This window comes from Zosterops lateralis (assembly GCF_965231275.1).
Source record: "Zosterops lateralis genome assembly, chromosome: 1".
Lineage (NCBI taxonomy): Eukaryota > Metazoa > Chordata > Aves > Passeriformes > Zosteropidae > Zosterops > Zosterops lateralis.
In genome coordinates, this window is record NC_139762.1 from 21,232,727 (window position 1) to 21,245,569 (window position 12,843).

The 12,843-nt window shown below is 35.8% G+C and overlaps 1 protein-coding gene across 1 annotated transcript in view; it reads right to left on the reverse strand.

Moving 5' to 3' along the window:
- SLC39A12 (solute carrier family 39 member 12) overlaps positions 1-10,852 on the reverse strand; it is a gene marked incomplete at its 5' end in the record, with an annotated part of 33,112 nt that extends 22,260 nt beyond the window's left edge. The window contains 4 exons of the mRNA XM_083870838.1: positions 1,458-1,660; positions 3,497-3,704; positions 6,237-6,518; positions 10,583-10,852. Coding sequence (XP_083726964.1) covers positions 1,458-1,660; positions 3,497-3,704; positions 6,237-6,518; positions 10,583-10,852 — 963 coding nt within the window. The remainder of the gene's footprint in view (positions 1-1,457; positions 1,661-3,496; positions 3,705-6,236; positions 6,519-10,582) is intronic.
- Between the last annotated feature and the right edge of the window lie 1,991 nt (positions 10,853-12,843).

Here is a 12,843-nt window from a genome sequence, read left to right on the forward strand (position 1 = left end):
GCGAAACATGAAGTGTTCTAATGGAATATGTCAAGGAAAATAGGCATAGGTAAAAGGAACAGAAATGGAAAGAAAACCCCTTAGAAACTAGGAATTAATACAGAAGAGAAATTATCTTCTGTCCAGATGTTTCTTTGTGATTTTTTACATATACAGAATATTTGGATCTCAGTTGACTCCTAAGACTCAGATAACACTCCTGTAAAATTATCTTTTGAGTTACAGTCGGTCTCAGAAATTCAAGAAATCAAAAACTGAGCTTTAAAAATACTTCAATTGCTGGAGAACAATTTTACTTCTTTTACAGATAGAATCACTACTGATTTCTGTCCTTTATAATTTAAATTTCATATGAAACGCATTTAAAATGACCTTAATTTAAGATTATTTTGAGACCCCCATTAAAAGCCTCATCATGCTGATCAGCATGATCCTTTTTTGTGGCCAGCTGCAAAGAAATAAACGTATTGATAGAGTATGCATTTCAAATGCAATACAATTACACAGATAAATATCTATCAGAATAGCATTTAACCAGAGGAAATTTGTCTCAGCTTCCCATCATAAAATGACCACACAGAAAAAGTCAATTGCACATCACTCTCAGTTCTCCTAAACGGAGGAGAAACATTGCCACTGAGTTAACATAAATGGTAAAGTATTGAAAACAACAGAAAAGTCTTCTTTGTAGTATTTATTTCAAATGCATTCATCAATATATATACAGATTATATACTTTAAAGTATCGTTTTTCGTCTAAGGAATGATTCCCAGTCTAAAGGATGGAAGTCAGTTACCATCTTGATCATTGCCATAAACAAAATTTATTTATTTTCAAATGCATAGGATAAGGATAAAATCACCTGCAATAAGGCAATGTCCTTCAAAGTCCTCAGAGAGGATACTGGGGAGTAGCTAAGGCTCTGTTTTACAGCCTTCATACTTTCTAAAGAAGGCTTCTGGATTCCATAGACAGCTATGAAAAGACTGTGGAAATGCCCAATCTTCAATTTACAGAAGCTTTTTAAAAACAGCTTACATAGAAACTTTAATTTACTTTGTTTTCCTTAGAGCAAAACAATCCTTTCTACCAGGTCACCTAATGGGTCCTAGAAACTCTGTGACGTAAAACCACAAGAAATTGCTAACAACTGTATGAAAACATCAAAGACATGTTACTCCAGTCCTCTGTGTCTTGAAGAAACTCCCGATTCTACGTAATCATTGTTAACCCCTCCCAGTGACCTTAACTGCACATTCAATATCCACAAAGATTTTTCTCCAATTAGTATTTAAACAAATATAGGTATATAAATATTTATTTTCACCCATATCAACATGCCTTTCTCAAACTAATACATGTTACCTCAGACATACTGCATGGTTTGCAAATCAATTTAAACTTCTATCAGTGAAATTCTGCCACCAACACTATAATAACATAAAAAGAAATTAACCTGGTCCCAATCTGTGTTCCTTTCACGATCTTCAAAATAGCTTTTCAGATAGTCTCCTTTTGTATGGTTTCCTTTGACTGGAGTATTTCTTCTTCCAATATCTCTGATTGCCATACTGTAATGTCTTCTTTTGTGACTGTGAAATTGTCCATTTACAGTGCAGGTCTTTTTGGCTGTAAGCACATTTAGTAGTTGTTCTAGTTCTAGTAATTCATTAGAGAACAGATATGTTACTGTGGGCAAATGCACATTTAAAAGACAAAATATTTAAAAGACAATATCTTTTTTTGTTTGTTTGTTATAACATTGATTAAATTCCTCATTTTAATACTCTTTTCTCAGTTTGGTACTGGAGGCAATTTCTGCTTAACAACTCTGGAAGTTCCAGACACTCAGATCCTCAGCATTTCCTTCTTTACATATTGCACTCAGATGTTTTGCCTATGACTGTCTCAGAAGAAAACAAATGTGACTGAAAGGCAATTCGTCTTTCGTTTGATCAGCATCTCTCACAAAGTTATCTATTAATTTCTAAATAACTTTAGTGTTCTTAAAATTTTCCTGCGTAAATGGAACTCCACACTAAGCTGCCACAGCCAGGTATTCAGATCAGGAAATAGATCCTTTACAGGGTGTTCTGAAATCATTCTTCAGGATGTTGTGCTGCACTTCAGAAGTGCAGCATAGGACAGTGATTTTTTTTCTCTCCTTTGATTAACTGGGAAGCATACCTGGTCACAGTACTGAAATAGGAAGGAGAGAGCCAGGATCCCTAACCCAAACCTGAGATCATGCACAGATGTACCTCATAGCTTGGTGCAATGGGTGCTTCTGCTGATGGAATACCCAGTTATTTGAAGGGGCAGGCCCTATCTTATCTTCTTTATCACCTTCCTTTACCCCTGCACTTTCAAATGAAGCCATAGTAATAATTCCTGTAAACCTTAATTTGTCCATTAAAAAGTGCTCCAGAAATTAATTTTAAAGAAATTTAGATTAATGGGAATGTTTCTATATGATAATCCTTTTTTTTTTTTTAATCTTGTTACTCAGAAAACGCAAGTGGTATAATCTTAAAGGTAAATCTCACAAAAGGTTTCTGATAAGATGTTTCACTATCTTCTTTTGGCTACTTAAACAAACAGATGTGAATGGAGCTGCAGGTGTATTTGTTTTCTAAATGTAATAAAATCTAATTTTCTTTTTCTATGCTTCCATATTCTTGATCTTTCCAAGTTACTATTAAGAATTGAAATAAATTTAAAGGGACAGTATAATGAGCTTAGACTCAAAATAGACTTCTCTGTAACAAAGAATTACAGAGTGATTCTGGTTAAGAATAATGTTTTGTTTTTTCTGAATAACATCCTAACTCCACCAAACATACAGTCCTGCTGTTATCTGCATTGGGGCCCAGATTTCACCATATATAGATATTTAGTAGCACTGTGCTGAGATGGCTCCATCCATTCTTGGGACAATTATTTTACAAGATCTGGCTGGACAATTTTAAAGGAAGGGCTTTGCAGGCAAACCAGCTTATATAAATAAAAACATGGAGCCCCAGATTTGGGATAAAGATTTATTTTTAATATTTATTTCTGTAATTCAATCCACCTCTGTGTACGCTATGAACGTTAAAAATGTTTTTATCTATGCTCAATTCAACTTCTTAATCTGTTTTAATCCATACTTAAAGTAATTTTTTAAAAGTGCTTTGAAAAGCTTGTAAACTGTTGCTGTTAGCAGTTGCCACAAAAAAGGAAAAGTAGATGTCTTATAACAACCTTCTAAATCCATACCAGGCCCCTGAATTGATGGTGTAGCTTCTTAAACTGCTAAGCAGGCATAACGGTTTACAGAAATTAATAGTTGCTGCTGAGAGCTCAGCATTTGTCTTGTTTTGGGGTTTCGTTTTGTTATTTTTGGACCACTCAGAGCTCTCCTATACTTCTATTTATTTATGGTTAAGTAGAATTTCTGATAAGTCCAGCAATAAATTTTCCTGAAGAAAATGAACTTTGCATACTCCAGCTTACCTGTCACTTGGAGCTCCGTGGTACTATTTAGAGAACTGAAAATATATTTTATAAAGAATTCTGGGGAAGGTAAACTTGCTTTCCCCATACAGACTCCTTGGAGAGCAAGAGTAAAGATTAAAGCAGCCAGGCGTGGAAGAGTGTTTTCATCAGCACCATCTCTGTCCATTATATCAGCATTTTTCTCCAGAGTGCTCACATCAACACACTGAAATCAGGAGAAAACAGCATGAAGACAGTCCTGCTCACCTCCATTTAAATAATCAGAGCAACAGGAGGAGAAACCGGGGACAACAATTTCACAGACAGCCAGAGTAGAAAAAATGCTAAGATATAAGCTGTAATTGCCAGCAGGACAGCAAATCAAAGGGCATTTTCAGGAGACCAGGCATAGAATTAAGAATCTTGAACATTTACTCAGTGTCTAATGGGGAAAAAGTACAGTCCTTCATCCATGATATTTTTGCTTAGTGTTATTTTCCTGTTCTTTCTTTTGTTCCAAGTGTCCTCCTCAATTACATCTACTTCCAGAAAGTGGAAGAAAGGGGAGGAATTTTTGTGAAAGCATGAGAAATTGGCTTAAATAATACAGACTTTAACTCTTCATCTCAGACTTCAGAAAGAATTCTTTAAATGTTTTTAGTTCCTTACCTATTCAATGCAATCAATAGTTTTTTATGGAGTGGTTATCTGGGGACAATATGGAAATATATCATTTTGCAGATTAAGGGTAACTTTCCTGCTGGGTCACCAAATAAAAATAGTAGTCAGTGGCATGCAACCATGTGTGTGGAGGTCTGCAAACTCTCTCAGTTGCCCAGAAATGTATCCACCTTTTCTTATTTTCTTCCCTTTTCCCTTTCTTGTTTATTTACACTGCAAATAGATGGGTTTGAATGAAACAACAACAACTAAAGAAAAACTTACTTAATTTTTCTTTTCTAACTCATATTAACAAAATTAAAAGTCAGCTAGATAAGCCAATACAGTAGTAGTTTATTTCACACATACTCATCTCGCCTTATGTAGCCCTTAAACACTTCAGAGAGGAGGCTGCCATTTCTTTTCCTGCTCATTCATGATACATGAAAATTGTCACAACCCAAAATTTAATCTCTCATTTCAAACAAGATATTAGGTGCTATGACTAAAGAAGAGGATATTTTCTGTGAAACCCAAACACATAGAGCCACTAAAAATGCTTTTCTTCCATGAGCACCCTGCACCATTGGCTCTTTTCCACAACTCAAGTGCTGTGCTTCCAAGTATTATGCTATTATGTTTTGTGTACCTTTCATAAAAGAAACCTCTTTTCCCTCAAGTTAGTGAGCAGTGAAGTCTCAGTTACTGGATAGGCTTGACAACTGATTATACTGCCAGCATAAACAAACAGAACCCTCAGTAAGACCTTCCATGGGTTGTTATTCTATCTTGACATTCCAAATACCCTCCAATGCCTCTTTACAGTTGCTCAGATACCATTGGAGTCCTTGGAAATCGGCACGTTCACCAAGACTCAGAACTAAAAGAAGGTCAATGAATAATTTATGATGAGAAATGACCACACAAGGAAGACAGAGAGGAACTGGAGGTCCTCAACATTCTGGACACAGCCAGGTCTCCTACCCATCTTCTATTTACGCAGAAAACCCTACTACAGTAGGCTGTAAGTTAAAATCTAATGAAATGAAAAGGACAAATTTGAGCTTTGTATAAACCAGTTTTAGCTCAATACATTGAACAGATCTAAGGGGCTACAAACAGGAGGTCAACCTATACTTAAAAATTATATACTCTGGTAAAAACCTGGTTTATTGCCCATTATAAGAAGCTTTTCTTTGACATTGAACTCCAGAATTTTATTCTATTATTTCATAGATCTTAATTGAGACATGGAATTCCAAACAGAATTGAGAAAACTCACAGCATGTTTCCTGACTTAGAAACTATGATCTTAGCTGAAAATACTCAATATGCTTTTTTTTTTAACTTTAAGCTTATCTTTAACAATCTTTCTACAAGGCATATCCATGCTGGTAGCTAATTAGTCAAAAATGTATGTGTTGCAACTGAAGGAAGCCATCATGTCTTTGGACAGATTCCTCATTCCATCCAGCTTTGGATAGACATGGAAGTTTAGAACCTGACAAGGATTTCATCACAGCAAAATAATTTATTATTTCTCCTGTACCAACCAGTTATGAATCTTTTCTGTTTTATACCATTTAAATACTTTGACTTTGAACTCTAGAATATTATTCTATTATTTTATAGCTCCTATTTGAGAAAGGGATCTCAAATAGAACCTTATAGATAGATCTATCTCAAACAGATCTCACAGATCACTGATAGTGTATCTATGCTAGCAAATATCAGAGATGAGAAAGAACTTTCTGTCTTGGAGCCCAGTGCAAGGTCTTGCATCTCCACATCTGTGCTGTTTTGCATCTGCCCTAAGCAGAGCAACTGCATCTAAATTACCTATTAGGAATGGTCCCTAAAATGCAGTATCTCCCCAACCACTTCGCAGCAGACCCTGTTGATGTGTCACAGGCTAGAAACAACTCAAAGAAAAACATTAAACAGCACATACAACACAATACCAGTGTTCGACCTGTGCTCATACACTTTCATTTACCAGTCTTCTGGAAGACTGTGATACTGGCATAGTCTCTGTTCTAGCATAAAAGCATTATACCTATAATAAAAATGAAGTTATTTTTATATATGTGTTCTTTACCTGGTTTTCAGAAGTTTTAAAATGTTGCCTTACTGCAACTAAAATATCTTCAGTTTCATTCCGTGAAAAATAGTAACAGTCTTCATCATGTCTTAAACTAAGCATGCTCTGTAGGTAAAATTTATAATCCTTATCATTCAAGCTGAATTCTGAAGAACACATATCTCTACGATGAAGAATGTAGTAGAGAAGAATAAGAGAAATTCTTTCAAATACTTCTTCACTGAGATGGTCTTCTAAATCTCCTCCAGCTATTAGTAACAAAGCATCTGGTTCAAGGCACTGTGAAGAAATAAAAATAAATGGAAAATCAATTCAAGTAACATCCTGCCAGGCATCTGCAAATACAGATAGGAAGGTCAACAGGAGAATACAACTTCTATATTTAAGGGATCAAACCCAAAACTACATAGATGCAGGCTGATGGAATGGCAGGAGGAGGGTGCAGGTAATTAATTGCAGTTCTGTGGCTGCAAGATCACACCATGGTGTTGTTTTTTTCCCAGAGGTCCTTTTGTTTTTAAGAAAAGTTGAGTGTCTTAGAGATGGCACTTTGAGCAACCTGGTCTATTGGGAGGTGCCCCTGCTCATGGCAGGGGGAGTGGAACTACATGATCTTTAATGTCGCATCAAACTCAAACCATTCTATGATTCCATTTGGTAATTCTATGATTTAGTGGTTTGAGACTCCCTACAATTAGGAATAATTCTTATCAATCATTGTAGAGAATGAAAACTTTCCACTGGCTTCAGCAGATTATACTTCTGGTTACAAATATATTAGATAAGGGCTAGGGCTATTCATATTTCCATCTGTGCATTCTATATGTGTTTACATTATAAGATAAAAGCAGTTGCTGAACTGTAGTTAATTGAGGCTCTGTAAATAGAAGTTATACCATTTTCAATGCACTGCTGAGAGACATAATTGAGCCTGTAATCACACAGCTATTTTTATGTTTCTCAATGAATTCTGTTAACTGCAACAATGAGATTGAATGCAGAGAGTCAGCACCCCAGGTCTCAACCCCATTTAGTCCTTCAAAAGCATTTCAAGAGGGACTGAAATTACATATTCACCCTGTGCAGGCTTTACATCTGAGCATAGATTTTTTTAATATGTGTGTGTATATATATATATATATATACATACATCTCTCTCTCTCTCTTGCTCTCTCTCTCTCTCATTTTTTTCTTGATATCAAAACAAGTGTCTTTATATCAGAAATTCAGAAACTTGCTGCTCATACAAAAGTTAGTCTGTAAATTAGACCAGAAGACTAATAGAGGTCTATCTCAGGTTACGAGAAATAAGACACTGAAGTGCAAAGTAAAGAATCTTTCTTGAAGAGATTTTGTAATTAATGTTATTCATTCTGTATCTGTTTTTTCTAACAAACTCCTTTCCAAGCACATTATAGCTGTGTGAGCTAATCTCCACAATAGTAGTGCAGCTGAACTGTACATCTTAGAGAAGAAACTACAAGACATGAGACACCATGGGAGGATCAACGCTGCACTCTAATAAATAATGAATCCAAATGGAATCCAGTTTGTCAGAATAATTTTTTTGTGGCTACAAGCATGATATGTTTGGTGGGGCTCACTGTGTACATTAGTTTACTTTCCTCCACTGAAGCTGGGTTAATGAAACAAACATTGTCATGTTCAGAAGCCAAAGTTCCTTAGAGGAACTGAGAGGTCTGCTACTTTTTAATATGAATTCTAACAAGAAATCTCAAAATAATGAATCTAAATCTAAATCTAAAAAAAAAAAAAAAAAAAAAAAAAAAAGAGGAAAATTGGAAAATTGCAGATATTAATAAACAAATTAACTATTTATATACATAAATAAGCTAGATTACAGTATGATTCACTGTGTCCTGTCCTGCCTACATCGCTTATCAAGGTCTTCAAGTTTAACAACTCTTTGCTCTTTGGACTAGGAGGAGTCTATTCTGTTTTCTGTTCCAAAGACCTCAAGGCAGTCAATTAGCCCTTATGAACACTCAGCAGGAATACAATAAACATATGACATGAAGTGGAAGATTTTCAACGGTTTCTGTAAGATTTTAAAATCTATTGAGGAAAAATTGCAATCAGTGAGTCTATTGTTTGTAAGTCCTTTGCTCTTGCAAGGAAGATGACTGAAAAGAAAATTGCTAATTAGGAGGAAGCAGATGCATTGTAAAAGATGCAGTTACTCCATAGTATATGTGTAGCCCATGGTGAGTGACTCTTGAAGAGATATTAAGAGGATAAAAAGAATTTGTCACTAGGTTGGGTTTTTTTGTTTGCTAGTTAGTTTTGGGGTTTTTTGCCGCTACTAATATTTTTACAAGAATAACCATCCATCCTTGATTTAGAAATGCTTATTTCCTACAAAAGAAAGAAGCCCACAACTTGGGGACTGAAGTTTGAGTTTATTTTGTTTAAATGGCCAGAAGTTAAAAAAAAAAAAAAATTACCAGTGCAAGAAATATATGACTTCTGTGTGCTTAGGTGATAAAGAAATATCAGATGCCATTCAATAGCTGCCAGCCCCTACCCAAAGAGACATAGGGCCACTACATAACAACAAGCCAGAAGAGGGTCTAAAGAAAGAGTTAAACTTCACTGCTTTTAAGCACCCATTAGAGATATCATAAAAACAAGAATAAAAAAATCTGAAACAAAGCCATGTGGTATAAACAGACTACTGGATTTAGAAGGGAAATTGAATCTGAAATCAATTAATGATTCCCAACAAGTATGAGGAAGAAAATACCAAGCTAAGGTGGGGCATTCTGTTTCAAATTTTGATGTACTTGAAGGATAGTGCTTCTTGCACAGTTTTTGCTGTCTTGGGTTACCAAATCTTGTTAAATCATCACAAAATATTTAAGCATGGTACCACGTGGGCTCCATGTGACTGAAAGTGCCACGTCTCTCTCAAGGATTTTCCTACAGATAACCACATTCCTGTGGTGCTGGCACAGAAACACTGGCAGTTCAGGATGTGTGCAATGGTTCTGACTCAGACAATAGACAACACTGAGGAGTACTGAAAATGCTGAAAGTCCTCAAAGTCTTGCTATAGAAAATTTCCAAGATGAAGCCTGAACAGAGCAGCAGTACTGACCAAAGTATGCCCCAGCTAAGTTTCCCTCAGATTTTGTCCTTCCAAGGACACAGTGGGTAAGCCCTCCAGAAATACATCACAAATACAAGAAAAAACCATGCCAGTTGAGAAGAAAAACAAAAAGAACAAACAAAAACTCAGTCCTCTGTTTTGTGAAGTTTAGGAGGACTATATAGCCATGTTTAATACATTGTCAATTTTCAGTCTGGGCCTGTATCTGATGTATACTCATTGCCCATGTGTGAATAATTTCCTTCATAAAAACTTATCCATTTAGGTAATGACAAGCACCTACAATATTTATGTATGAAATTTCACATTTGGCTCATATGAAAAATGGGAGCATTTTTAGAAAGGATCAAGTAAGAGAGCAGCTGTCTACTGCATAGGATATAAAGATTCCCCACTCCATTGGTTTGGCAGATTGCTGAGAACAGCACCTTGTAAAAACATTCGCCTTTCAGACCATCCTCATAAGTGTGGTATAAAGTGACACTGCTGTATGTAGGTCACTGAACAGCGCCAGGGCTGGAGTAATGAAAGCCAAGGCTGACCAAGCCCTTTGTCGTCCCTTTCAGCTAAGTTGCTCAGTAACACTGTCTCTGTCCTTTCTTCATTGAATCAGAACTGGGTTCTGAAAATATTCTCCAGTAGACAACCAATCCCTCTGTGCAACTGTACCCTGGACTACTTCCAGTTTCAATTTGGATTTGGAGATTCATTGTTCTGCCTTTCATTTTCCTTGACCTGAACTGCTTACAAAACCCTCCCCTTAATCTTGAATATTTCAGTGAAGTAGCACATAATTCTGAGACAATCCTGTCTGGGTTTTATTTTTATGAAGTAAAATCCAGAACAACAACGCAAACAGTGGAAGAACTGTTCCCCAGTTCAAACTATGTCTTTCCACAGTAGAAATCCTGTGCCCCAAATTCAAACTCATGCTTTTATTGTTAAACAGGTTTCAGTGGAAAATTTTTTGCTGGAAAACAAAAACTTGGGAACTTTAAAAGGAATGTCTGCCATGTTTGGAACATCTCTTCATGAGCTCAAACAATAAATAATAATATTTCAAAATGATGCAAGGCAGGGACAATTTTTTTGTTGCTGCAACAAGAAGTTTTTTACATGTTTAGGTATCACATTCAGGACAGTATCACTCTAACAAATGCTAGAACTCACTGATGATCCTGTAAAGATATCCCTCATTAATTGAAGCACTAACCAGATTACAATCCTCTTGCATGCCATAAATCCGCTGTGGGCACTCAGCTCTCTCCAGTAACATTTTGACCAGTTCTCGTGAGTGGTTCATGTGGAGCTCAGTGTTTTCAGCTGAGAGAATTCGTAAAACTTCCACCAGAGAGCCTCTGCTGGGAGGATTGCTGCCATCCTGCCCATGCTCTTCCCCAGGCTGTCCTTCAGCAATGAGCACGCTGAATATGAAAGCAGAACATACCACCCTAAGAGCTGGATGCTTGGTCAGAAAACACATCTCCTCTTCCCGCAGTGCGTGATCTGCACTGATTGTTGGATTGTTGTTTGCACTTCACAGCTTATACTGGAAACCTGAAGAATCTGAATGGTAAAGGGGAAAAAACCCGACCCTTTAATTAGTGTGAATGCAATATGTTCGAAAGGATTTATTAATTGGTCGGCTAAGCTGATTTGCAGTGACAAGCTGTTTTTGAACAACAGGGAGCCTGTAAGGGCTTTACAGCACAGAACAGCAGGAAACTAAGACAACCGTGGCCTCAAAACTTCTTTAGAATTACCAACAAGAGGTTGTCTCAAAGTGCCCTTCCCTCTTCTTAAAAATAAAGTCTATGGCTTTCATTTCAGTGTTATGTTATTGTATTCACTAATAATTCTTCTCAGTAAGAATAGGAAAATACCATGGCTTTCACTTCCATTTCATCATGAAAACAGGTTTTTAGTAACAAAAATAGCTGTAAATAAATATTGCTAGTCTGATACTAATATGAATGTGCAGTAATTTTATTACATAGCAAAAATATAAAGCAGTTTATATTGTCAAAACACTTTACCAAGATTACTAAACTCCAGCTATACAGCACAAAAAAAGAAGGATGTACTTTAAACTTAGTGATCACTACTCAGATGGGAGATTTACAAAACTGAGGTTATAATTTCACTCAAAGAACTCAGTGAACAAACAAGACAAGCTGAACTTGTTAATTCTAGGTGCAAAAGACATTTTGTACTATAAATCTCTCTTGTCACAAACTTTCCTAATAAACCACTCCTGCTTTAACTGCAATCTATCTCAGTATCAAAGCACAAGAAATATAAAACAGTTTCACTTCTGTTTTCCACAGAAATTTTGATTTTATTGATGAGAAGATGCTGGCAGTGACATGCATATTTAGATATAATACACATGTGTTAAATAGCAACGTATAAGTTCATCTTCTTTTTTAACTGCAATATGATACATGTGTTTTTATTTTAAAGGAAACTCTGCTAACAAAATATTTAAAGTTGAAAAAGAACTACTGAATTCAAATGGGCATTTAGTCAGATAAAAGTTAGTATGTTTTTAGATATTAGGAAATCTTTTGGTGCTTAGATATATTTTACTGTTAGCAATTAGGAATATGTATCATTGTTACAAGGATATTATAAGCATTTATTTCTAAATGTTATTTTCTTACCTTCTGAAGGGAAAAAGAATGCTTGTGTATCTAGCTTTGTGGCCTTCTGAATCCTCAGAAGTATTTAGCTGCTGAAGTCCAATGTTTTTAAAATTCCTTGATGGTGCTCTGGAAGCTGGAGAGGATTAGTTTATTGCTGCCTTGAAAAGTTTTCAGTTGCTATGGAGAGAGCTGCCCTTAAGGTAACAATGGAGGTGGATAGGAATTAGTACATGTTCTTCTTGTACTAGCAAGTTCTAAGCATTGCATTATTGAATTTATTTCACATATTCTAGTAGTTATCATTCTATGTAAACAGTCTATTTTAGAAGTACAAGATGTATAAAATCTACTAAAGAATGTATTTCATTTGATGGATAATATATGCAAGCACTTATAACTGTTCTCTGTGTTACTAAATTATTTGATCAACTCTACAACAAACCTGATTTTTTTTTTCATTAAAATATTACTATTTTTTTGAAAATATGAGAACACAATAGAAATAGAAATCTTTTCAAGCATATCCATAGAAAAATGATATTTTTTTCTTTGCAAAACACTGCCCATAGAAAGCAGCCTCTTTCATCTACACTTATCCTGTGTCACATTTGCACCAACTGTAAAAGATGGGGATAGCTCAGCCTGTGGTGAAAAAAATGATGTCCACCCCCTCAGATTTTCCAGAGGGATGCTGTTACAAAGTTGACATTTACATCACCATGCCATTGCAATATTACTGCACTGGAAGTTAGTGAAAACTGTCACGACTGACAGATTTCTACAGAGACTGGTACACCAGTCATATCATTCTCCCACCTTCCAAACCTTC